The sequence below is a fragment of the Hyaena hyaena genome, unplaced genomic scaffold (assembly GCF_003009895.1).
Source record: "Hyaena hyaena isolate Hyena2069 unplaced genomic scaffold, ASM300989v1 scaffold_157, whole genome shotgun sequence".
NCBI lineage: Eukaryota > Metazoa > Chordata > Mammalia > Carnivora > Hyaenidae > Hyaena > Hyaena hyaena.
Window position 1 is genome coordinate 2,117,472 of NW_024080789.1, and position 24,494 is coordinate 2,141,965.

General features: G+C 51.0%; 1 protein-coding gene across 4 annotated transcripts in view; it reads left to right on the plus strand.

The window, feature by feature from the left end:
• Window positions 1-24,494, plus strand: part of IL17B (interleukin 17B) — a 51,609-nt gene that overhangs the window by 18,281 nt on the left and 8,834 nt on the right. For 2 of the 4 annotated variants that reach the window (XM_039239435.1, XM_039239436.1), the window contains one exon: window positions 61-162. In XM_039239435.1, coding sequence (XP_039095366.1) covers window positions 88-162 — 75 coding nt within the window. In that variant the 5' untranslated portion in view covers window positions 61-87. Of the gene's footprint in view, window positions 1-60; window positions 163-1,789; window positions 2,057-4,173; window positions 4,887-24,494 lie in introns of those variants that run through there. The other 2 variants (XR_005529709.1, XR_005529710.1) reach the window with 2 other exon arrangements.

Sequence of the window (24,494 nt, forward strand, 5' to 3'; positions counted from 1 at the left end):
AACACTTGGCTTCAAGTTCTGGCGAGATCGCCCTCTTAACCAATCTCCTCTCTGAAATAGGATTTCTGCTCACTGCTTAGAGGTGCCATGGTGGGCAAGCCAAGAGCGTGCATTTTGGAGCTGTGGACCGGGTTCAAATCCCCTCTGCTACTTGCTTGTTGGGTAAGCTCCAGGGGTTTCCTGCTCTATAAATTGAGGATAATGGAATGATGTTGATTCTGGCCTCTGGGTAATCCTGGGAGGATTAAATGATAATACGAGTGATTCAGCCTGGTACCTGGCCTCCCAGGAAATCCTCCAAGTATATTCACGGGGTGCATTGGAGTGGCCAAGGGGCAGGGCAGGGGGTGGGAGAGCCCCGGGGAGAGACCACCTGGGGCAGCTGGCACAGTACATGTCCAGCCTTAACAGTTCGGGAGCTGTGTGACCTTTGGCAAGTCACTTCACCTCTAGGACTCAGTTTCTTCTTCTGCACAATGGGGCTAAGAATTACACCAACCTCACAGGGTTGTTATGATGATTTAGTGAATTATTTCACAGGAAGGCCTTAGGTAATGCCCGGACCATAACAATCGCAATATAATTCTCGTATCTGCACCACCACCATGGAGTCCAGGACTGGGGAAGCTGGCTGCTTCTGTTCTAGCCCTGTGGTCAGCTCTCTGCATGACCTAGAGCAGCGCTCTCTCATTGAATGATCCAGTTCCCTCAGCTATTTGTGAGGCACACACAGCATTTTAAAATTCTCCATGTGTGGGAATTCCCCCCGGGAGCTTGAAATGTAGATTCCTGGGGCCCCATCAACGGCCCCCTGTCAGTAGATGAGTGTATAGTGGTTCAGACACCACGCTTAGGGACACATGGCCCCCACAGTGTCCTATAAATGCAGGCAACGAGACCTTGCCTACCCCTTTAGGCATCTCAAGCGGTTCCTCCTTCTGGGCCCCTTAACCTCTGACCTTTGAACTCCTACCTCCTGCCTCTTTCCAGACCCTGTTCTCTCTTGAGCAGCTCTGAGCGCTCCCTGTCTGAGTTTCATTCCCACTTCTCTCCAGACGGAGCTAAGGTCATCTTGCCCCTTGAGAGGAGGAGCCCCTGATCTTGTGTGCCCACGTGCCTCCCTCTTCATGACAACCAAGTGACGTCAGAACCAAGACCGTGCTCATTTTATAGAGAACGCTGAGGCTGGGGGGATGGCAAGCGACTTGCCCAGGGTCACTTGTCTGATGAGTAAACGAGCCAGAATTGGACCCAGGCAGTTGGATTCCAGAGTCTCCTTTGGGGCCATTGTGGCCTGAGGCCTTATGTGATCAGAGTGGGGGGGCCGCTGGTGTTGGAGGGTTGTGTCCACCCTGGGCCCCTGATGTGGTCAGAGCATGTTCAGAAGAGCGATACTGCCTGCACACCTCCCAGTGCTGCTGCCAGGCCTCTGGCCCTACACAGCTCTGCCCCGTACGTCTCCTGCCTCCTCTGAGGCCCCTGCTACACCACGTCACCCCTCCTTGAAATCCTGTTCGGTCCTCATCCCACTCTGAGGCCCGACACCCCCTGATCCATGTTGTACAGTGGCTTCATGGTGCAGATGGGAACCTGCGGCCCAGAGAGGGTAGGGTGCCCGCCCGGGGCCTCGGGGCCAGGCCGTGAGAGGCAGAACCAGAGCTGGAGCGCACGTCCCCGCCTCCCCAGCCGGCGCCCTGGCCTGCCCGCCCCTCTCTGCCTGTCCGCCTGAGCCTGCGGCCTCCAGCTTTGCTTCTTGAAACCCTGATTTGAAAACAGCTTTCCTTGCCAGGAGCCCCAGGCCTTTGGAGCTGTGAAATCAAACCTCACAGAACAAGGAAGGAGCGGCTTTCCAGAGAAGCCAGGGAGGCGGGCCCAGACTTGGGCATGGCAGCGAGACTGGGGCCGCTCCCTCGGCTCCCACCCCCCGTTTAGCCGCAGCCACAGAGTCCTCCAGGCCAACCTGGCCACAGGTCCTGCCCATCTGGTTAGGGCATGACGGGCACTTCGAGATCATCACGGGGAAACTGAGGCCCAGAAAGGTGGCAGCACAGAGCAGGTTAGCAAGAGATCAAGGACCGGACCCCTGGATACCGCACGCCTCTGGGGCAGATGCCACAGACGCCCCCCACCCCCCCGATTTACAGACCCCATCTCTGCCACTGTCCTTACCTCTCCTGGTGTCTGGTCCAGGTGTGGCTCCTTGCGGCCGGGACACGGGGGCAGCCCATTTAGGGGATTGGTGGGGGTGTCACTGCTTCTCAACTAACTTGACCGGGCCTCTGGCACCCCTTACTGCCACGGGGCATTTTTAAACGGCTGGCACTGGGCCCCCCTCCCCTTAGCCCCTTGCCCGCTGCTCCCTGGCCGCAGAGGCCCTTCTGCCTTTTACCTTATATGAGCTGAAGAGGCGAGCCTGGTGTTGGGGCAAGGCGGGCGCTGGGTCCTCCCAGGGCCCCCCATTGGCCCAGGCGCCCACCACGTGACCGCCCCGCCTTGACCTGCCCCCGGTGCCGAATGTTGCTTTTACCCCCTAAGGAAGGAGTGGTTGACAATTTTCATATTTCTTCTAAATTTGGAGATTTCAGACAATGCTGGGAGGCTTGGCTCCGGCTGCCAGAGCCCATGTGGAAGTCATTAAGCCAGAGAAGGGGGGGCGCGGGAGAGAGGGAGGCAGAGAGAGGAGGGGGGGAGGAGGAGGAGGAGGAGGAGGAAGGGGAAGGAGTTCTGAGACTTGCCAGTTGTGGGCCTGGGAACATAAGCAAACTCCCTGGGAGCTTGCTGTGTGTAAGAATGCCCTTCCTCTTGCCCCACCCCAGTGTCCCAGGACTGGAGAGGGAGCTCTGAGATTTTTCTGGCAAATGCTGGTGGGGAAGACACCAGTCCTGGCTCCTGAGCTCCAGGGTCTGGTAGGAATGGCAGGGGATAGGGGACCGGGAGGAAGTAAATTCCCTCTCCAAAAAGCCGGGGCCCTGATAGGCCAACCCCATCGCTGTGCAAAGGAGGTCCAGGGCCCCGGAGGGAAAGGGCCCATCCTGTCACATAGGAGGCGGTGATGGCGTAGAGCTTGAATCCAGGGTCTCCCTGTGGGATGCTCTCTCCCCACTGTCCCAGGGGTCACAGATGCCCATCCCTCACCAGTAGACTCCCCCTTTCTTATTATGCTTCCTGTAGAGCCGTTAACATTCTTCATGCCTCAGGGCCTTTGCACATAACAGTTCTCCCTGCCTGCAGTGCCCTCTCCCCAGAGTTTCCCATAGCTGGCTCCTTCCCCAGCAGCTGGTCTCAGCTTAGAAGCTGCCTCTGGGAGAGGCTCTGCCTGGCCTCTGCACTACTCTCCACCACTCCCGTTGCTTGGTGCCTTGCACTGTGCTTCCTTGACACATGTATTGGTCTAGTTGCTCATTGTCTGGCACTTCCAGGAGAGTGTGACTCCCCTGAATGGGGTCTGTATCCCCAGGCCTCCCACGGTGTCCTTGAAGGTGTGGAGGGGCAGCCGCCATCATGGTGTAGGGACGGCCTCTCTGAGACCCGTGGAGGCCTCCTGCCAGTGGCCAGCCATGCCCGGTGTCAAGGGCTCGGCCACCTCATCCCTGCCTTTGTTGCTCAGAGCTTCCCTCCTGCGGCCACCCTGGCTGGACCCCAGTGACCTCTGTTCACATTCTCGCAGAACCCTGGCCTGGGCCCCTGCCTCAGGGCCAGGATTCCCTCCAGCGCACAGCCTTGTGCTGTCCCGCGCAGGGCAGCCGAGGGACCCCAAGCATCCGTGGGGTGCCGACCCCGATACTATCTCTGGCCTTAAGAGGCCCCTCATCTAGTAGGATAATCTTCACCCCTGCCTCGTTCCTCCTGAGGAAAGGCTTTGCTTGATGTCAGGAGGCCTGTACACTTGTCTCCATCTTGACCACTTCCTAGCTGTGAGGTCTGGGCCCAGGGTTTTCTCTGCTGCTCTGGGCCTCACTGTCCTCCTCCGTGAAAGGGGAGAGTCACGCGTGCCTTGCAGTGCTGCCGTGAGGGCCGGGGGGCACCTGCAGTCTTGGGGGACAGGTCGAGCAGAGGTGCTGAAGTCAGACTCGGACTATGCCCAGCACCACCTCTGTGGCCTCCCAGGGGGGCTGTGGGAAGGAGCTGGGAAAGCAATTTAATATCCGCAAACTTCACTTGCTTCCTCTGTAGAGTGGGGCAAGAAACGGTCCTTACCTGCCGGAGTCGCCGTGAAGATACAGGGACACCATATTGTTGACGGGGTTAGTCCCATGCCAGCTTGTAAATGCTCAGTAAACGTGAGACAGTATTAAGGGTTATGATGGTAGACCCAGCACACAGCAGATGTGACATGTCATCAGGTCATCCCCTTCTGTCCTGGACCAAGAGCACGGACTCCGTTCATAAGCCCATCCCTGGACAGGGAAGACCATGGTCGCAGAAGGCTTATAACCCTGATCCGTCTTCCAGTTCATCTGTCCAGAGTGCCACCGACGGATCCCCGGGTAAAGATAAAACCAGCCCAGCAGAGCTATCAAAATGATGGCAAATCCACTTTGGAGACTGTGAAACGTAAGCTATGCTTCTGTTAGTCCAGCTACCGTGTAACCATCAAAGCTTTTTCAACAAGACGGAAAAGACGCACAGAGAAAAAGGACCGACGCACATTGTGCAGAGAGCTGCCAGGTCAATAGCCAGGGACTCTGAGCCCGGCTGAGCATTGAATTAGCTGCCTGGCAGCCGGCAGCCCCTGTTATCAGACAGTCCCTCACCAGAGGTCAGGACAAGGACTTGAGTGACCCAGAGACAGATCCTAGGATGGGAGGTGGGTCTCTAATATCTTAGAAGGCTAACTAAATGGCGGCCATATGTGACTCAGTCTCTATAAATCTGTCTCAAACATTTTGAAGCCTGTTTTTATTTCCTCCCATGCCCTCTCTTGGGAGTTATGAGTGCTTTATGTGTATTAACCACTCTGTGAAGTGGCTTTTTTTCCCTTCCCCCAGACTGTGGCAAAACAGCCTTGAAAATCCCTGTACTCCCAGAGGAAACAGGTCAATAGGACTCCAGCTTAGTGTGTGTGAGTAAAGTGTCCGGATGGTGAAGGGGGCTTCTTGTGAAGAGGTGGGTATGACAGTGGGCTGGGTGAGTTCTGTGTCCTCAGAGGGCCTATGCAGACAGGGGGGAGGGGAATCCCAACCAGGAGGGGGAAGGGCTTAGAGAAAAGGAGACTCATAGCACCCAGAAGTTGCCTTATATCTTCTGGAAGATATCTTCTCACCTTATATCAAGGAAGAGAGGGAGGTGGTACAATTGGAACCTTCAGGAAGATAGGGTTTAGATCTACATAAGAAGGACTTTTTAAGTTAGTGGAGCTACCCAAGGATGAAATGGGCAGATGAGCTGTCTTGGTCAAGTGATGAGCTCTCTGTCACTAGAGGCATGCACACAAGGCTGGGTGACAATTTGGCCAGTCCCTTCCGGCCCAGGGATCCTATGGATTTTATCTTACACTTCATATTCTCACCCCCCACCTTCCCCTAACCCCCAGCTCTGACTTCATACTGATCTGACTCAATGAAAGGGGATCAGCTGGGAGGTAATTATGGATTGAAAAGGGCCATAACCCCTGAGTTAAAAATCAAGCTTCCTATGTTTTCTGTGGTGAGGATAAGACTTTTGTTTCACTGACTGAGTTTGATCCTGAGAAGGAAGTAATAGTAAAGAAATGCTTAGAATGTAATCAAGTCAATTTCTGAAAAACATCATTTCATAGACAGCTGTCCCCAGTGCATAATTGAGGTAAAAAAAATCATGGTTCAGAAGAAAATATATGGGGGGGTGCCTGGGTGGCTTAGTCGGTTAAACGTCTGACTTCAGCTCAGGTCATGATCTCATGGTCATGGGTTCGAGCCCCGCATCGGGCTCTGTGCTGACAGCCAGCTCAGAGCCTGGAGCCTATTTCAGATTCTGTGTCTCCCTCTCTCTCTGACCCTCCCCTGCTCATGCTGTCTCTCTCTCTCTCTCTCTCTCTCTCAGAAATAAATAATTTTTTTTTAAAAAGAAGAAGAAAATATATGGTATAATCCCATTTCAGTAAAAGGGTGTGGTACGATGAGATACCACTTCACATCCATTAGGATGGCAATAATAATAGTAATAGTAATAGTAATAGTAACACCCCCTAGATACTTAGATGCTTGTACCTTGATGTTGATAGCAGCATTCTTCACAATAGCCAAAACGTGAAAACAACCCAAGTGTCCATCAGTGGATGGATGGATGGATGGATGGATGGATGGATGGATGGATGGATAAACAAAATGTGGCAACACGCACACTGGAATATTATTCAGCCATTAAAAAGAACACAATTCTGTTACATCGGCAACTCAGATGAACCTTGAACACATTACACCAAGCAAAGTAAGTCAGACACAGGACACATGTGATTCCACTTCTGTGAGGTTCCTAGTACAGACAAATCCGTGGAGACAAAAAGTAGAATGGGGGTTGCCAGGAGCTGGGGGGAGGGGAATGGGGAGTTAATGAGTAACGGGTCTACAGTCCCTGCTGGGGATGATGGAAAAAGTTCTGGAAGTGGATAGTGGTGATATTTGTCCAACACTGTGAATGTACTTACTTACATACTTAAAAATGGCTCAAAGAATCATTTTGTGGCACGTATATTTTACCAGGATAAACTAAGCGATGTGTCTGTTGGGGTGGAGAGTGCAGACGTAGCCAGGTGCCCTGCTGGAGGCTGAGTCTCTGTTTTGTCTGTCCCTGAAGGGACTGCATAGGCAGAGCGGGACAGAAGGTCACTGGAAAGTGCCTGGCGGGCGTGTCTCTGGGAAACGAAGGGGGACAAGCTTCCCAGCGTCGTCATGGGAGAAGGAAATAACTGACTTCTTGTGTGGATCACAAGAAGGGAGGGATGGTTGTGGGGAGGTGACGGCGGTGCAGCATGGTCCTCCCAAACCTCTGTGACCCCCTGGCCCGTGAACGGTGGTGAGACGTGGGACAGGCTTGCGTGGAAGGGCCCTCAGTGCTTGGCTTGGAGTCCTTCCCTGGGCTGGGGAGAATATGAGCTTCTACCTCTGTGGCCGCTTTGGGAGTGTGGACTTGATCCACAACTTGGGGTCTGACTCACCAAGAGCAGCTTCCGCTGGACATTCGTGTCTTTCTACCCCAAGCTGTGCACCTGTTGTAGCAATGGATGCGACCGGACGCTGTCCCCTCCCGAGATACCTGTAAGGACTGGGGTCCCCTAGATGCATGCGAGGAGGGTGAGGAAAGCTTTGGAGAGAGCGGTTCCACAGCCCGTCTCTCCTCATGCTGTTACCGTCACGTGGGCCTTGAATGTTTAAACTTTTGGGACCAACTGGACCACACTGATCACACCCTGAACTGTGCAGAGGGACACCCCAGTAATGCACGTGAGTGTGCATGCGATTGCACACATTTGCGAAAATGCGCTGTTAGATGTTTGAAAATATATGGGAATTTGAGTGCTTTTAGCTCACTTCATGATTGTTTTCTGGATTTGATATTTTTCCTGATTTACACTGAGCATTTATTGTTTTTCGCTATCAGGAAAAAAAAGGGGGAATTATCACTTTTTAAAAGGCATACAACATGGAGGTTCCTCAAAAACTTAAAAATAGAAACACCAGGGCGCCTGGGTGGCTCAGTTGGTTAAGCATTGACTCTTAGTTTCGGCTCAGATCATGATCTCACAGTTCAGTTCGTGAGTTTGAGCCCCGCATTGGGATCTCTGCTGTTAGCAAGGAGACCACTTCAGATCTTCTGTCTCCCTCTCTCTGTCTCTCCAGCACTTGCATTCTCTCTCCCTCTTTCTCAAAAATAAACATTAAAAAAAAATTGAAATACCATTCGATCGAGTAATTCCAATGCTGGGTATTTACCCAAAGAAAAGGAAAACACTAATTTGAAGAGGTATATGCACCCCCATGTTTATTGCAGTGTTATTTGCAATAGCCAAGACATGGAAGCAGCCCAAGTGTCCAATGATAGATGAATGAATAAAGAAGATGCAGTATATACATACAATGGAATATTATTCAGCCATAAAAAAGAATGAGATCTTGCCATTTGCAACAATGTGGATGGACCTAGAGGGTGTTATGCTAAGTGAACTATGTCAGACTGAGAATGACGAAAACCATATGATTTCACTTATACGTGAAAACTAAAAACCAAAACAAATGAATCAGCAAGCAGCAGAAACAGACACATAAGTACGTAAAGCAAACTGACAGTTGCTAGGGGGAAGTGGGTGGGGAGATGGGCAAAATGGGTGAAGGTGAGTGGGAGATACAGCCTGTCAGTTATGGAATGAATAAGTCGTGGGAAGAGAAAGCACAGCATAGGGCGTGAGTCAATGGAATTGTAGTAGCATCGCGTGGTGACAGATGGCAGCTGCTCTTGTGGTGAGCACAGCACAGCAAACAGAGTTGCTGAATCGCTCGGTTGTGTACTTGAAACTAATGCAACATTGTGTGCCAGCTATACTTTAATTTTAATTTTTTAAAAAAAATTTTAATGTTTATTTGAAAGAGAGAGAGAGCAGGGGAAGGGCAGAGAGAGAGACACACACACACACACAGAATCCGAAGCAGGCTCCCGACTGAGTTGTCAGCACAGAGCCCGACGCAGGGCTTGAACTCACGAACCATGAAATCATAACCTGAGCTGAAGTCAGATGCTTAACTGACTGAGCCACCCAGGTGACCCTACACTTTATTTTTTTTTAAATATCAATTATTTATTTTGAGAGAGAGAGAGAGAGAGACAGCACAGGGGAGGGGCAGAGAGTGAATCCCAAGCAGGCTCCATGCTGTCAGTGCAGAGCCCAACATGGGGCTCGAATTCACAAACTGTGAAATCATGACTTAAGCTGAAATCAGGAGTCAGATGTTTAACCGACTGGGCCACCCAGGCGCCCCAGCTATACCTTAATTAAAAAAAAAAAAAGTCACACTGGTCCTTGACAAATCACTCTGTGTTACAACCTACAAACGCCAACTGTGCAAAATCAAAAATTTAATAGGGTGTTAAATGTCCCATGAATTAGGACGAGTCAGCAGTCAGCTGTAGGAAACCATTCCTGCTAATTCAAGCAGAAAGGAATTCACTGCAGGGAATTAGGCGCTCGTACAATTGTTAGGAAGGCTGGAGAAGCTCTCGCAGGGTCTGGAAACAGACTCAGTTGACAACACCATTGTGCTGTCCCGCCAGGTCAGTTCCTATCTCTGCTGCCGTCAGAAGTGCGAGCATCAGAAAGGGCAGCTGCTCCGCTGGCTTTAAGAACACACAGCTATAGATGAGTGCAGGGGTCAGGAAGCCACCCTCGGCTCTTCCACAACTGCCCCCCACACCCACAAAGCTGGCAAGGGCTCTATATTAGTTTCTTCCTCCCCCGCTCCCCAACCCCCAGAACCATATTGTTTCCATGTGGTTCCCGGCTTGGGAAAGGGCCCCCAGATGGGTTAAAAGCTGCCTAGTAGCTTCAGGGAGAGAGGCTCAGGCAGAAGCCCTGACACCAGGGGGTGCCAGAGGGGCCCCTCAAAGGCCGCTGAGCTCTGGTGGCTCCTAGTCATGCTTGAAGGCGAGCCTTTTGAAGAGATACTCACCAAGCCAGGTGGGGGTTGGTCAGCCTGCAGAGGTGGGACGAGTGGTCACCATCTTCTTGATGAGGCTCACCTCCCCACCCAGGAAGTGGCTCTCCGGATCACAGAGATGGCGGTCCACGCATCTGGGGGTGGCTTCTGCGGGTCCTGGGAGACGGCGCAGCCAGTGTGTTGGTTTCGTATCTTCCAGAGCTCAGTGCCCTTGCCCTCCTCCTGGGCCAGCTTGTGGAAGAAGTGGCCTGAATCCAGAGCCACACGGTCATAGTCAAAGTGGAAGCCCAGAGATAGGTAGGTGTAGGAGGTCTGCAGATGCGTGTTGACCAGGCAGTTGACCGTGGCCTGCACTTTGTTGGCGTGATTCTAGAAAGCGACTGGTTCATTGGCAACAAAGAGTTAAGCTCCACATACGGTGTTGTCTGGTCTCAGAGGCAGATCCTCTGAGGCTGCAAAGATGTTCCCAAAGCTTGTGGCTGGAACAGAGGCCGGAGGGTGATTGGAGGCTGGAGGAAGGGGCATCCCTGGGTTTGTTCCATCCAAACACTGTTGCAGCAAGAGACAGATCTGTGGGACCATTGGGTGCACTGCCTGTATTAGCTCCTAAGGGCTGCTATGACAAAGTACCAGAGCTGGGTGGCTTAACTAACAGCATATTGTCTCCAAGTTCTGGAGTCTAGTAGTTCAAGAGTATGGTGTTGGCAGGGTTGGCTCCCTCTGGGGGGCTGGGAGGGAGAATCCATTCCAGGCCCCTCTTATAGCTTCCGGTGGTTTGCTGGCTATCTTTGGCGTTCCTTGGCTTGAGATGCACTAGCCTGCTGTGTGCCTTTACGTTCATGTGACATTGTCCCTATGGGTTTCTGTCTCGAAATTCCCCCTTTTATAGGGACACTAGTCATATTGGATTAAGGTTCACTCTACTGCAGTATGACGTCATTTAACTAATTATATCTGCGATGGCCCTATTTCCAAATAAGGTTACCTTCTGAGGTGTTGGGGGGTTAGAGCTTCAAGATATGAATTTGGGGTGATACTGTTTGGTCCATAAATAATACAAAATTGCTGTAGAAAACCCGTGTGGTGGTTGGTACTTGACATCAGTCATAATGAAGAAGTAGACATATGACCTTCATCTAGAACTCCAAGAAGTCTGAGAAATGTTTTTAGCTTACTAGACTCTGCGTAACGAAGGTACTCTGGGAGTGGTTTGGGACGGAACCTCTGCCAACCACCAAATCCCTCACCCAGATCCAAGATTCTCCACCTGCCTTCTCACTCCTGGTCATTTTGCAGCCGGCAAAATTCACGCCACTGAGCACTGGTAGTATGAAGCTGGGGTACTAGAAATAGCAGTATCCTTAAAAACCAGAAGATGGGAGTCAGAGCCTGGCCTCTAACTGACTTGTAGGGTGACAGCCACAGCTTATCACAACCTACTGCCATCCACAATTCACTCAACAAACACTGTGGGGCTTGCCATCATTACCACACTCTAGAATCTTGGGCCACACATTGGTGATTAACTTCTTAAACTTGATCTATGAGGCTGTCCCACTCAACTTTGCTTCTTTATTCTTTCTATCCTGGGATTTAAAAAAAAGATAATTGTCTTCTCTCAACCGTGACCAATTTCCTGTCGCCACCATTTTTTCCCTCTTGTGTCCTGGTTATTGTGTGCGTGTGCAAGCCAAACCCAACATCTCCTTTGATGACAGGTCAATGATTTATTTTATTTTATTTATTTTATTTTTTTAAGTTTATTTATTTATTTTGAGAGAGCAAGCAAGGGCAGAGGAGGGGCAGGGAGAGGGAGACAGAGAATCCCCACCAGGCTCTGTGCTGGCAGCATGGAGCTCGACGCGGGGCTCGATCTCACGAACTGTGAGATCATGAGCTGAAACCTAAGAGTTGGACGCTCAACCGACTGAGCCACCTAGGTGCCCAGACAGGTAAATGATTTAGAAGGCCAAGTTCTTCTCCAAGTTGTGCCACTAACTGACTGGGTGACTGGGACCCCCGTTTCCCCACCTGTAAGCAGGGTCATTACTATCTGGCCACCTGGCAGAACTTGGGCAGGGTCCTTGGAACTTTAGGGCAGGGATTGTGGTATGTGGTCTATTCCGCTCCATCAGTAGCCTCAGGGCCTGGGCCTGGGTCTGGTGCTTGCTTTTCTCAAGCAACTGTTGCTATCTATTGTACACAAAGTGTTGGCAAAAGGGAATCGGGCCATTTGTGATACAGTTAAGGGTGCTCTCACACAACATTCTTATGGGGAGGGATGAAAACTCCCTCTTAGCAGCTTCAAAACACACGGGAATTCACTGGCTCATGTGACTGAAAAGGCCACAGGTAGTTTTGGCTTCAGGCATGGCTGGATCCAAGAACTCAAACGATGTTCCTGGAATGTGTCTCTCCCTGAGCATGGGTCCTGGGAGAAGGAGGAGGGAGGCAGACAGGGAGAAAGACGGCGTACAGAGGAAGATGGAGTCACTCATGTCAAGCAGTAACTGATGTCAAGCAGTGATGCAAGAACCAAGGGCGTTGCAGCAAAGACCAGATACCACCCAAACCAGCCCCGGCTGACGACACTCGGAACTGGTGTCCAGCAGAGCCGGAGGAGGTCTGCAAAGGCCCAAGACTGATTAGATCCCTTTAAAGAGGGAGAATTTTGGGGGCGCCTGGGTGGCTTAGTCGGTTAAGCGTCCGACTTTCGCTTAGGTCATGATCTCGCGGTTTGTGGGTTCGAGCCCCGCGTCGGGCTCTGTGCTGACTGCCAGCTCGGAGCCTGGAGCCTGTTTCAGAGTCTGTGACTCCCTCTCTCTCTGACCCTCCCCTGCGCACGCTCTCTCTCTCTCTCTCCTAGAGATAAATAAAGCATTTAAAAAAATAAAAAGGGAGAATTTTTGCAGCAAACTGTCAGACTTTCAAGACGCTGACCCTTTCACAACCGACCACATCACAAAGGCAGATGCCGCCCGAAGGCCAATGCCGGATTCATCTTTGAACGGAACAGACATCCTCCGCCGCCTGAAATAAAGAAGCAGCACGTGCTGAACCCTGCCGGGATGAACGGATGGTGGCCTCATCTGCGCGTGCGCAGACCGACTGCCTGTAGGGCTCGGCAGCTTCCTACCCCTTGTTATTTCCTGTTTGTTGTGCGACTTCGTCTTGTTCTTTGTTTCGTGTGACGTGTAAAAGCCAAGTTAGACACCTAGTGACATGGCATTGAGCTCGGAATCCTGAGCCTGCTTTATGGGTACATTAACCTTGCTTTAGGATTGGATAGAGCTGACATTGCAGAAAGAAGACACAGCGTGCTCGCAACAGAGGGTACTGTTGGCGTCTGCAGACCGACTGCCCAGACGTGAGTGCCCTGTACAGCGAATAGTGCTGAGTGACAGAAGAGGTCTTGGTGAAGCCCAAGAAGGTTTCCGAGGAGGGAAGAAGAAAGCATCTATACGTTCTTTTATTCATTCATTCAGGTTGTAGACATTACACTCCTGTTCTGGACTTCACACTGAACTAGACCTGGGGCTCGAGAGGTGAAGACCAAATTCCTGTCGTTAAGGAGCTCCCACTGGCTGATGGAGGAGGCAGGGGATTTGGACAGGAGTGCAGGGACGCACCAGGCGTACCTGGAGGTCATTCCAATCTGCCGATCTGGGGAGCTTCTTCAAAGCCCTACAGTGGACTGGAAAGAGTGAAAATAGGGAAGAGCATTTGAAACAAAAGGAACGGTGTGAACGAAAGCACAGAGGCTCTATTCAGAACCGCACGGAGGCTGGCTTACTAGAAGACATTGGGTACACAGTCTTCCCAAGCTGGTTTTCTGTTTTTCAGTTTTTCTGTTTGTACAACAAAGGGCTTGGACAGCTTGCTGCCAGGGAAGGGAGGGAGAAAACCATGAAACACGCTGGGTGTGGTTGCTTCCACCTTGGAGGGGTGAGACCAGACTCCCTTCGAAGATCAGTTCAGGGATTCATGAAGGTGACACCTCCGGGGCCCAGCCCAGAGGAGAGAGAGGGGATGAAACGATCTACATCACACAGTAACAGGTATTTATTTTTCTCTATTTAAAATTAGTATTTATTGGGGCGCTTGGGTGGCTCAGTCGTTTAAGCATCCAACTTCGGCTCAGGTCATGATCTCACAGTCCGTGGGTTCCAGCCCCACGTCGGGCTCTGTGCTGACAGCTCAGAGCCTGGAGCCTGCTTCAGATTCTGTGTCTCCCTCTCTCTCTGCCCCTCCCCCGCTCACTCTCTGTCTCTCTCAAAATAAACACATTTAAAAATTTTTAAATAAAATAAAATAAAGTTAGTATTTATTGTTTGATATTGTGACACATTGTCACCGACAGAAAGGTCTAAATGGCAGACCATGAGAAGCAAGTACCCTCCTAAATCCACTCTCTTATCCACCCGCCCCCTCCCCAGAGGAAATCTCTGTTAGGAGTTTTGCTTTCTTTTCATGATCATCCATGCCGATGCTAGCAAGTTCACCCACACGTAGGTACATATATGGCCCCCGGTGTTTTTATATTTACACCTTGTTCTGCACCTTACTTCATTTCCTTAGTAACGTACCTCACGTACTGCAGCCCATTATCGCAGCCTATCAACACATCATTTAATGACTCGATAGTGTCCTGCCCAGTGGATGTGTCCTACTTCAGGCCACCAGTCCTGTGTGAATGTAGGGATGAGCATTTCGACGTTTTCCAATCCTTTGCTAGTATTGACCATGCGGCAAAGCCTGTCCTGGTACCCGTGGCATTTCCGCGCGGGGGTGTCTCCGTTGCGTGAAGGCCTAGAAGAGCCATTGTTGGAGCAAAGGTCTTACACGTCTGTGGTTCTGACATAGCGCCTACCCCTCCATCTCCCCCCACAGAGGTTGTAACCGGTAAGCACTCTCACCACCTGTGGGCCAGGGGCCTTTTAGTCTTTCCAGGCAGCCCTGGGGACAGGTGGTGGGGGATGGGACCTTGGGAGGAGTGCAGAGCTAGAGAGAATCGCTCTGGAGGCGGAGGAGCCTGGAGCCTGAGCAGACACAGGGCCAGCTGACAAGTCCCTGGGGCAATGACAGTGACACAGGGGCTTGAAAACCCAGTGTGATGTCGTGTGCACGCTGTCAGTTGCTCTTCCTCCATCAACAGTCCAGTGGCAGGCTTGCTACCACTACAGCCTTGCATTTCCAGGAATGGTGCTTGGGAGGTGAAGGAGGGGGCGCCTGGTGGTGCGAACAAGGGGGGTGGGGGGACATGAGCCGGACAGAAGCTCAGGTTTCAGGAGCCAGTGCCTTGAGAAGCAGGCTGTGCCAAGTGAGGAATAATTCAGGAGGAACTTGCTCCCCTAAAACTCAAGAGATAGGGAAGAATTCCCTGCACTTGCCAAAAGTGTGGATCCGGAATTGAAGCCATCGGATCGGACATTAAAGACAAGTGACGTTGGATGTGGAGAAGGCCACCATACGGCTGACGTGCCTAGTGGCTGAGGTTCTCAGCCCCTCTAAGATTGGGGGGTGTACCCCCGCCCCCTGCCCTTCTTCCCAGGGGGCCGGAACTACCTGAGTCTCCATTCTTTGCCTTTCTGTTTTGAAAGGGCACGTGTGAGCAATTTGGCCCTGGTATGTGGGGGAGGTGAGAGAGGAAGTACTTCTGGGGTGTTTAGTGATGGTGGTGGTGGGCGTCCCTGCTGCCAGGTTATCACCAGTCCATCTCTTGACTTGGGCAGTAGAGATCCTGGACCCCCAGGCCCTGGGGTCTGAGACCTGAGACCACCTGAACAACACTCTCCCACAGGCACTATGCTTAACCAGACCACCTGCCCCTTCAGACCCAACAGCCCCTTCCCTAGACCCTGCCCTGTCCTCCATGGATCCTCCCAAGGATCCCCAGGGAAGGCAGACAGGTGGGACTTTTCACCCCACTTTGCACATGAGGACACCTGGGGTCGAGATGGCCTCCCAGGGAGGGTTATCTTGCCCCCCAGCATCGGTCCCTGGAACTTCCTGCTTCCAGCAGGTGATGGACAAAGAAAGCAAAGCCCAAGCCCTCCCACACCCACAGGACCCCAGAGTGGGTGGGCTGACTAAGGGAACATCAGGAGACTTGGAGGGTGGACTGGCCTTCTGCCCCTTCTGTGCTGTTGACCCCATATGACCAACAGCAAGTCCCACAGCACCGGACAGCGTTGGTAAATGTTCTGTCAAGGTCACTGGTGCTTATTCTCTGTAAAAGAACCGAGTGAGGGAGGGGCTGGAAGTAGAACAGATACATGTGGCTAATCTGTGTGTCATACCACAGTGGATGGAATGGGGCGTGGCTCTGGAGCCCTTCAGATCTGGGTTTGAATCCTGGGTTTGCCACAGTTTAATAAAGAATGTACCGTTTACTTGCTATCTTCCTGTGTCTAAGTGTCCAAGCTGCTCAGAATGTGAACGAGTCAGAAAGAATGAGAGAGGCTTTTGTTTCCCAATTCAGGAGAACAAGCAGGACTTGAAATCCTGGAGGCGAAGGGTCCCCTCACTCTACCCAGAGTTAAGGGGCACTAAGTTCCAAGCCCCGGTCCAGGGGAACTCAACATTTTTTTTTTTTTTTTTTTACAAATAGTTTATTGTCAAATTAGTTTCCACATAACACTCAGTGCTCATCCCCACAAGTGCCCTCCTCCATGCCCATCCCCCCTCCCCCCCACATCCATCAGTCCTCAGTTTTTGTCAGCATTCAAGAGTCTCTCATGGTTTGCCTCTCTCCCTTTCCCCCACCATTTCCCCCCTTCTTCTCCCCCTTGTTCCTCCGTCAAGTTCCTCCTAATCCTCCTATACGTGCAAACATATATTTGTCCTTCTCTGCCTGACTTATTTCGCTCAGCATAACACCCTCAAGGTCCATCCATGTTGCTACACATGGCCAGATTTCATTGTTTCTCATTGCCATGTAGTATTCCATGGTATAGATAAACCACATCTTCTTGATCCATTCGTCCATTGATGGATACTTAGGCTCTTTCCATGTTTTGGCTATTGAGAGTGCTGCTATGAACACTGGGGTACATGTGCTCCTATGCCTCAGCATTTCTGTATCCCTTGGGTAAATTCCTAGCAGTGCTATTGCTGGGTCATAGGGGAGTTCTATCGTTAGTTTCCTGAGGAACCTCCACACTGTTTTCCAGAGGGGCTGCACCAGTTTACATTCCCACCAACAGTGTAGGAGGGTGCCCGTTTCTCCACATCCTCACCAGCATCTAGAGTTCTCTGATTTGCTCATTTTAGCCACTCTGACTGGCGTGAGGTGGTATCTCAGTGTGGTTTTGATTTGTATTTCCCTGATGAGGAGGGATGCTGAGCATCGTGGAACTCAACATTTTTATCATAAAACCTTAGAAGTAAACACCAGCTGGGGCGCCTGGGTGGCTTAGTCGGTTAAGCGTCCAACTTTCGCTTAGGTCATGATCTCGCAGTTCGTGGGTTCGAGCCCCACGTCGGGCTCTGTGCTGGCTGCCAGCTCGGAGCCTGGAGCCTGTTTCGGTCTGTGACTCCCTCTCTCTCTGACCCTCCCCTGCTCACGCTGTCTCTCTCTCTCTCTCTCCTAGAAATAAATAAAACGTTAAAAAAAATTAAAAAAAAAAGAAGTAAACACCAGCTTATTTGTAAGTAAGTTGTTTTAAAAGTAAATTTTTAGGGGCGCCTGGGTGACTCAGTTGGTTAAGTGTCCAGCTCTTTCTTTCGATTCAGGTCACAATCGCAAAGTTTCATGAGTTTGAGCCCTGCATCAGGCTTTGCACTGACGGTGTGGAGCCTGCTTGGGATTTGCTGTCTCCCCCTCTCTCTGCCCCTCCGCCACTCGTACTATCTCTGTCTCTCTCAAAAATTTAAAATGAATGAATGAATGAATCTATAAATTCTGTCAGGAATGATTTTTTAATAACCTTTTTAATGTTTATTTATTATTTTAGAGAGAGAGAGACAGAGTGGGAGCAGGGGAGGGGCCGAGAGAGGGAGACACAGAATCTGAAGCAGGCTCCAGGCTCTGAGCTGTCAGCACAGAACCCAACACGGGGCCTGAACCCATGAACCGTGAGATCGTGACCTTAGTTGAAGTTGGATGCTTAACTGACTGAGCCACCGAGGCACCCCAAACATGATTTTAATAATATATCATATCCCCTTAACAAACAAAAAATAAAAATTAGAGAAGATAGAAGTAAAAATAGAAGACCCTAATATTTTTCCTGAGCTTTGAATGACCCCCACTTTGGAAACCATGAAACTAACTTCAATAAAGCACAGGGTGTCCAAGGGATGTGTGTGTGTGTGTGTGTGTGTGCACACACGTGCACGCGTGCATGAGCACATGTGCTAACTCAGGAATGGAGGCTGGGACATCTGGGACAAGGTGAGGGTTTGGGGGGTTTCCTTGAGCAGCAGGGGCCTGGGCTGAGCTTGCAGTGGAATCCTGAGTGAGGGAAATGTGGCTGGAGGCTAGATGGGCTGGACCTTAAGTGTCTTGGTCTGGAAGTAGATTGGTAAAATCCCCGTACCCTGACTTGGGTGGCTTTAGTGAGGGAGTCTTTCAGCCTCCTAATGATCCCATTTCCCACCCCCAGAGTCCTCTTAGCTAACTTCCTTGCCTCCTTAGATGGTAAGCTTAACCATAGGGACTTCATTATATATCATATCATATCATATATCATATATCATAGTTATATATTACACGAGGGACTTGTACTTTTATATGTATCTTTTCTAATTTCTACCTTCGTGTTAAGGGAATATAATATATTCATATAATAGTATTGTACAGAATTTATAAAGATTTATTTAAAAAATAACTTAGTTAAAATAAAGTTAATTTATTGAAATCAGCATGGCGGTGGAGCCAGCCCCTAGCCCATCTCCCGGAATGGGTAGGGGGCGTGCTAATAATGAAGGCCATTGCAGGGGGTTCAGTTTGACAGGGCACCGAATAGTAATGTGATCCTTGTTTTACCTGCTTGCCCTGCAGCAAATTCATGTTCACTGCCCCCGTATGAAAGGGTTATGGTAACGGTTATTGGAGATGATTTCCAACTGGGAGCAACCTGGTGGAGGGGATTAGGGAAGATTGATGCCCCTGAGGCTCTCACTTCAATTGACCTTGCATGTCCCTCTCTCCCCTTTGCTGCTGAGGCCTCTCCCTGCACCCTGCCCCCACCCTGTCCGTGGCTCCCCGCCTGACCCTCCTCGGGACTGAGGCTGATCCAGGCCTTCGTAAACCATTCAGGACTGTTAAACAAATCCTATAATTAGAAGCCAGGTTTCCTAAACGAAGTGAAAAATGTAACGTTACCCTTTGTTTGTTCACTGGATGCTCAATGCATGTCCCATGACCCAGAGGAGCTGTGACTTTGGGTTTTCAAGAAGCCTTAATAAGGAAATGTTTATAAAGTTCTTAACTTTACAACTCTGCCGAGTGCAACTCCACGAAATGAGGACAAGCCGTAATTCCAAAGAGGTTCCACCCCCATCTACCTCCCATCCCAACGGTAAAGAACGTTGCCTCCTTGTCCTCATATGTGGCACGTGGAAAGCACTGAGACTAGGGCTAAAGGCAGTGGGTTCAGGCCTCAACTCCGACACTGAACTGCTGTGTGACATCCTATCAGTTCCTTTTCGTCTCTGAACTTGTGTTTCCCCATCTGTAAAATAGAAGAGCTGATGAGACTCGTTTGTTCTAAAAGTCTCTTCTAACCTGGATCGTCTACAGTTTGATTTCTGTGTCTTTCCACCATTGAGTTTTATCTCAAGCAAAGACACTTCACCAAATTTGACCCCCATTGTCTGGACTTTCCCAAAGGATTCGGCAATGAACCTTGAACAGGGTAAATCTAGTTCGGGGTTGGCAAGACACATACATATACCTTTTTCTGCCTCGGCTTTGAACCATCAAGCTCCTCCCTCATGAGATAAAATACATGACCAAAAAAAATGTGGAAATAACCTGCGGGAAGAAGAAGAACTCCTTAACTCTTCATAGGAATTCAACCTGGCCAAGATGGGGAACAGTGGAGAAAGGGCCAGGGCTGTGGCTGTCTGGAGCTGTGGCCCCTATTAAGTTGACAACGTTCTATTAACATCATAACAGCTGACATTTATGGAGTTCTTTCTACGAACCAGACTCTGTGCTGAGTGCTTCTATCCATCTTCTCAGTTAACCTCACAGCGAGTATGTGAGGGACGTACTTTCTCATCTTCATTTGACAGATAAGAAACTGACACTTAAGGAGGAAAGAATTTGCTGGAAGGAAATAAGTGGTTGGAGCAGAGGCTCCAGAGCCCATTCTTGACCTCTATAAATCCACAGCCTCCAGACTGCTGATCCTGCTGTGGTGCTTGTGGAAGCGTCCATCATTCTGGGTCCCTGAGCAGTTCTGATGAGCAGAGCGTGCCCTGCGAGCCTACAGGGGACTTGTAACGTAGGTGAGAAAGACACCTTTGCTGGAGTAAGCCTCCAGGATCTGGGGCGTGTTTGTTACTGCTGCACAATGTGGCCCATGCTGACCGACATTGCTTGTCACAGGGCAGAAGGAGCAGCTTTGTTCCGTATATTCCCGAAGAGCAAATTTGTCTTCAGCAGATGGAAGGAGCAGGGAGGTACACATTTAAATCAAGCAGAGCTAACAAGAAACTCGGGAGCATTTACTAGGAGCATCATTGAGAAGCTGGCAAAACGGCTGAAAGGTCCTGCTGATCCTGAGTTTGAAAGAAATGGTCTAAAACAGCTGAAGACTTGTGAGTAGTTCTGGAAAGACAGTATCAGAAGCTGGCTAGCCCTGAGGTTGAGATAATGGGATAGAACGCAAGGGAATCCCAATATGGAAGACAAAAAATTGTGGACACAGCTATGTAAGCATCGGACCGAGGAGTCAAACAATCCCAGTTTTTCCAAGGACTGGGGGAGAGAGAGAGATCGGGGTCAGCCCGACCCTAGAATCCTCTCCAGAGCTGACTCAGAAAACATGTCCCCTTGGCACCCAGCCCTCTCACCAGACGCATTTCCCTTCAGGGTACACTTGTTCACAGAGCGCAGCCAGGCCAATGTCAAGAAGAATTTGGATGGACTTTGGTGCTCCATCTACACTGCCTAGTGACACGGGTGCCTACCTCCAACCACTGCCTGGTTTCCAAACCTCATTCCCTAAGCTAGGGCAAAGGTTAGGGTGGGGTGGGGAGGTCAAAGGTGGCCTTGGGGACCCAGGCTTTCAATGTAAGCTCTGTGCTTTTTCTCTTCTCTATTTTCCTTCCCTGAGCCTCAGTGTCCTCTTCTGTAAGAATCTTTGCATTCACATGGGGTTGATACAAGGAACTAAACAGAGTCATGGATGTAAACGGGCTTTGTAAACCATAGAGTGCTACCCACACACAAAAGCTATCACTCTAACCACCAGGCAATTATTGGCAGCATCTGTCTGGGTCCGAAGGGTATATACCACCTCTGTCTCCCAGGGCCAGAAGCCTTTTGTTGTGTTTTGTTTTAATTTTTTTAAGTTCATTGTTTTAGTACTCGCTACACTCCATGTGGGGCTCAAACTTACGACTTCAAGATCAAGAGTCACCTACTCTTCCGGCAGAGCCAGCCAGGCACCACTTGAAACTGTCTTCCAACATTAGGACCTTTACAAAAGCTTCATTCCTGGGACCCAGACTTTGGAAATGGCCAGATTCCCCACTGGCCATTTCCTCCTCTTCCTTCACAAATACAATATTTATGAGAACTGAACTTTTGGTAGAAGTTTGGTAAGATGTCGCGTTCAGGAGACATAGTACCTTCTTCCGCACACCCTGAGAGCAGAGGTCATGGGCTCCAGCGGGTCTCACAGATTCAAGAGGTTTAGGAGGCTGAGAGGTGGGGCCCCCAGCCAGAGCCCCTCAGCCTGGTCCTAAAGCATCACTATAGTTGTATCTGTCATCCTCTGTACGTCGATGAGCCCAGGAAGGGTTAGCTTTCACAGCCATATGAGCACAGTGCCTGACCCATTATATCGTTGTCAAGAGGTAAGCGAACCCTCTTCAAGAACTTTCAAGGCTTTTCATTGCCCACATATTAACGTCACAGCTCATAGAAACTTACAGAACATCCCAGGCAAGATATTTAAGCCTCCACCTGGAGCAGCTTCTCAGCATCATCAGCTAACAGGTTCATAGGAAAGTTCAGAAAGTTTGGACCTCCTTCTGCAGGGAGGCTCAGGCTGGGACCCACTGTAGCCCCAAGAGCCTGTACATTTTTGAGACTGGCTTCTGGGTGGAGAGGCAGATGGGGGACAGACGCCTTGGCTATGGCCATCAAGGCTCCCTGCCGAAGAGGGACAGGGGGACGTGTCTTGGAGTAGACATAGGGCAGCTCCTAGGGCTTCTCCTGTGCCTCAGCGCGTCCTGCCCTGGTCGCAGGCGCCGAGAAGCACGTGTGGGAACCAGCCGTGTTCACAACCTGCAAGAGGCTCCCACCCGAGGACTCCCCAACACGTACGTGCAGGACCCCCTTCCACAAATTCGCGCTCCCACGGACGCCAAAACAAGCACAGTGACAGCACTGCTGGGTGAGCCAGCAACAGAAGCCCGAACGCAGGGCGGACTCTGATAAGCACCATGCCTTTCAGCTGTGTTCAGGGAGCGGGCCTTTGAACCCAAGCTGCGAAGGAATTCCCCTCTCCACCCTGCCCTTTCTGGAGGATTCCGCCAGGCGACACCAAGCTCTTTCTCCTTCCACCCCCCAAGCCCCAGCTTTCTTCTCCACCGGGGCTGGGCTCTGGGGGTCTGAAGAGAACACCTCTCATGCTGAATCCCCTTTCCCCGGAGGAGGGGGCCTCCCACCCAAAATAGATGCAGAGCCGCCCAGCAGGAGGAGGGGCTGACAGCTTTCAGGGAGAAGTCAGAACTCTGGATCGTGTAAGTCCAGACGTCCTATAAACTCTGACCAAAGAATAAACATCCCCCGGGGACTGAGGGGGAAGATATGCCGGTGGGCAGGGGGCCCGGCGCCTCTGTCTGCGCTGGGGACAAGCTGTTTAGTCCATATCCTCGTGGGCCCCTTTGGGATCCTTCCTGTTCCCGGTCTGGACAAGTGGAGGCAGACAGGACGGTCCTAGCGGCGGGCCTGAGGCCTCGGACACAGGACCCAGACCTCCAGGGCCGGGAGGGAACTTTTAAGACTCAACAAGCCCAACCCTCTCCTTCGTTTTTATTTTTTTTGTTTTTTAATTTTATTTTTTAAGTAGGTTTCACGCCCAATGTGGGGTTCAAATTCCTGACTGGAGATCAAGAGTTGCACCCTGTACTGACTCAGCCAGCCAGGCACCCCTTTTCCTCTTCCTGAATTGCCCTCAGACCCCTCCCAACTGCTAAGACAACGCGGCTGATGGGGAGCTCACTCCTTTCCAGGGCAGTCTATTCTATAGCAGGGACTCTGGCGGTTCAAAGGTTCTGGAAGAGAGCTGACTAGAATTATCCTGTGTGACCTGAGTGAGCAGGAGCAAAGAGCAATGTATATGACGAAATAAAAGCAGGGCCACTCACTGAGTGCCATGACGTGCCAGACACTCTACATGCATCATCTTGTTAAATCCTCCCTCCTTTCCAGGAGGACACACACCAGATCAGAGAGGTTAGGTCACTTGCCCAAGATAACCCAGCTGTCATGTGCAGAGGCTGGGGTTCTGGTCACGCTGGTGTGAAGTCTACGCTTTAAATATTAGTCTATACTGTTTTTTCATAATCAGAAAGCAAAAATAGCACACGCACACACGAAAACACCATCTGACAAACGCAGGCATGCACAAAACCAATCAAATCACGATAAAAACAGCCAGGGTTTGCCAAATATTAAGTGCCAGTTGTGTGCCAGGCAAATCACGATTTTTATGATAAATCCATTTCAACAACCCCGACAGGAAACTGAGGCTCGCTGAGGTTAGGAAGAGTGGATGTGCTCACATGCGAGGGGCAGAGCGAATTTCCAGCCACCATTTCCAAAGCCTGCAGTCTCTCGCTGCACCATATTGCCTCACAGGAGGGACCTTCAGCATAACTGAAGAGAAAGCTTTTATCATTGTAATTATTATTTTCAACAACTAGAGCTTTAAAAAGTAGGATATGCGTCCTCAGAGAGAACTGATCCATCTCCCTTCTAATGAAGGTGTCGAACCAAGATGCTTTAAGAGGGGGGCCTGTGCTGGGAGGGGCTACACAAGACACCCCCCAGCTCTGAGGTTCTAGGCATGGTGAGCGCTCACAAGAGACTAGGTACAGGGTGGAGGTGATCGGTAATTCAGAAACACAAGCTTCGAGTTTTCGAGGCTGGCTGCTGGGCAGAAGGGACGCCTTCGCCATCCAGGCCCAGAGTACAAGTCCACCTCTTAGAGTCCTACCCCGACTCCCACTTCTCTGACTGCCCCCCAGTGGGGGAGAAGGCACGGGCACCTGGCCTGGGCAGAGGGTCATGTGGACGTGGTGGCCCCTCTGCCCATCCCAGGGGCCGCCCGTTCACCCAGGCCTTTCCCTTTTTTGAGAACTGGGAGCTTGCTGGCTGGGTCTGTTCCCACCAACAGTGTTCCCGTCCAGGGAGCTTAAAATAGTGCCTCTTGGCTGGGGCTCTGGAGTGAGAAGTGAGGCAGGCATTTGTGCAAATATGGGCCTGGGAGAAAGACTCCTAACCCAGGAGGGCGGCGGGTGGGGTGGGCAGCAGGGCAGGGGAGCCAAGACCTCCTGCGGAGGATGCGTCCTCCCGGCCACAGCCCCCCTCCATCTTGCAGGAGAGGCGCCTGCTAGTCTCCTACCCGTACCCCCCCCCCCCCCCCCCCCCCCCCGCCCCCCCCCCCCCCCCGCGCCCCCGCG